The sequence below is a fragment of the Oratosquilla oratoria genome, chromosome 17, assembly GCF_046742065.1.
Source record: "Oratosquilla oratoria isolate Oo_2021 chromosome 17, ASM4674206v1, whole genome shotgun sequence".
NCBI lineage: Eukaryota > Metazoa > Arthropoda > Malacostraca > Stomatopoda > Squillidae > Oratosquilla > Oratosquilla oratoria.
The window spans coordinates 8,565,253-8,567,834 of NC_134793.1; the positions used below are offsets into that span (position 1 = coordinate 8,565,253).

Here is a 2,582-nt window from a genome sequence, read left to right on the forward strand (position 1 = left end):
TTTTTCCCTTCTTTTTACTCTTCCTCTTCTTGTTCCTCTTCCCCTTCCATTTCTTCTTCCTCTTCCTCTTCCTTTTTCTTTTCTTTTTTCCTGTTTCTCTCCTCCTTCTCTCTTCTTTCTTTTTTCTTTTTTTCTATATTTTTCCTCTTCCTCTTTCTGCCTCTCTCTTTTTCTTCCTCTTTTTTTTCTTCCTCATCTTCCTCTTTCGTCCCATTTCTCCATCTCTTCCCTCCTTAAATTAATCTTTCTCTTTCTCCTCCTCCTCCTCCTCTTTTTCCTCCATCACCTCCTCTTTTTCCTCCACCTCATTTTCCTTCTACTCCTCTTCCTAGTCCTTTTTCTTCTTATTCTCTTCTTCCTCTTGGTCTTCCTCCTCTACTTCCTTGGCCTTTTTCTTCTCCTTTTCTTCTCTTCATCATCCGCTTCCTTCATCTCTTTTTCCTCTTCTTCATCCTCTTCCTCCTCCTTTCCCTTCTACTCCTCTTCCTTGGTCTTTCTCTTCTACTCTTTTCCTTCTCTTCATCATCCACTCATTCACCTCTTCTTCATCCTCCTCCTTCTCCTTTCCCTTCTACTCCTCTTTCTTGTTTTTTTCCTTTTACTCTTCTTCTCTTCATCATCCGCCTCCTTCACCTCTTCTTCCTTACCTTCGTCCTCCTCCTTATCTTCCCTCTCCCCAAGTCCCCCTCTAGCTCTTCCTCTTCTCCTTATACACTTCTACTTTTCCTCCTTCTTATCATTTCCTTCATCCTTATCTTCTTTGCCATTCTCATCCACATCTTCCTCACATCCTCCTCTTCTCCCTTCTCTTCCTGTTCCTCCACTTCTCTTCATCCTCTATCCTCACGTCATTATTCTCTCTCTCTCTTCTCCTCGTTCTTTTTTATCTAGTCCTATTCTTCCTCCTCTCCCTGTTCCTCACTTTCCCCGTGTCTTTCTCCTCCTCTTCCTTCTACCTCGCTACTTCACTTCGTCCTCCACCTACTCTTCCTCCTCTCCTTTTCCCTCTACTCTTTTTCTTCTTCCTCCCCCTCCTCCACTTCTTCCTCACATTCTCCCTCCTCCCTTCACCTTTTTTCTTGCCGCCTCCCTCGCCAGCCATCACCATGGTGTCTGCTTCCCAGGTTCCGAGAAAATGCCTCCATCAACAGCTTTGCGTCGTTCCCCATCATCACTCGGAGAGCTCCCCCACCTCGCCGCGACACCCGACCGCCTTTCCTTCTCCGCACGTCACGGCTCGTTGCGTCTCCCGCCATCACCGCCAACCGCAGCATCCAGCGGCCGCCGCCGTCGGCGCCAGACCTAGTATGTCCGCGGCCGCTCTCGGCCATATGTCTCTCCTTGGTTCTCATACGCCTTCTCTTCACCAACGTATTCTTGCGGACAACACAACTTGACCCAGGAGGATGTGTATCAGAATTATTATTTACTATTTACCTGTTTGTTTATCATTTAACTATACCTATGTATTATTTATTTTATTTATTATTATTATTATAATTTTTATTTTATTTTATAATTTTTTTTTATCATTTATGTATTTTTTTTTCGCATCTGACCTAGTTATGGACCAAAAGGTCTCTTGTCAGCATGCTCCGCCTTTGTAATCCTTTGTAATCCTTTGTAATGTTCATATTTTTTTCCTTTCGGTGTCGTTACATGACAACATTCTTTACGAGAATTTCTTTATATAAGGAAAGTGATGTACTTAGAAACATGTCAGATATATATTGTGGAAAATAACACATGCACAGTTCCCATACATAATGCGGTCGTTCTGGATGTCCGCAATGGTACATTTCATTAAGTCGTCCCCACCACCACCCTATGCTCATAACATCTTCCTCATAACTCTAGACCCATCGGCTCTTGTTTTACTGCACGTGATCAATATGAGCTGAGCCCTTGGGTACCCAGGAGGCACCTTTCCTTTTATTCTAGCTGGGGCCCATCTCACTCAAGTGTGTTCGTTTGAGCGAAAACGACTCAGGTTACAATCTCTTATTTTTCGACTCTCCAAATGTCAGATCACCTTTGCGTCGTATATTGAGACGTTGAATGACGAACTAAGAGACGTGAAACCTATACGAATATTAGACACATTGTTGAATTGTCCTTAGGGAAGTCTAGAATACTGTAAGCAAAGTCGTCTTCCAGCTTTTCAAATTCACAACATTTGACGACCATCGTGATAGTGTGACCGGGGTTTATTTTATTTGTCTCCGTGGTACCCGCCTTGGTAATGACAGTGTTTTTGTAAATCTCGATTAAAAAAAATCCTTTCCATGTCATATCAAACGATCACCAACTTCATCGTGAGGCCTCTAATTACCTTTATCGAGCCTTCTGTCTCCTTTATGTGAGCTGTATGTATGTTCGCAAGGAACGTCTACAGAATTCATGTCTGGGTCAAGTCGACCTAGCCTATGGAGACTTGTTTGGAGTGGGAAGGTAGGGTGTATGCATGGAAGCTTGCTCGGAGGGACCCTGGGGACTGGCGCCGGCGTCTAAGCGAGACAACGCGTTCCCTGGCGAATGATAATGATGTGGCCTTTGTCTTTCCCATTGGATCCTAAGCGATG

At 44.0% G+C, this 2,582-nt stretch overlaps 1 protein-coding gene across 1 annotated transcript in view; it reads right to left on the reverse strand.

Annotated features, from left to right (window-relative positions):
* Positions 1-1,991: 1,991 nt before the first annotated feature.
* LOC143034225 (uncharacterized) overlaps positions 1,992-2,582 on the reverse strand; it is a 12,069-nt gene continuing 11,478 nt past the window's right edge. The window contains exon 4 of the mRNA XM_076200163.1: positions 1,992-2,066. Within this exon, the coding sequence (XP_076056278.1) occupies positions 1,992-2,066 (75 nt within the window). The remainder of the gene's footprint in view (positions 2,067-2,582) is intronic.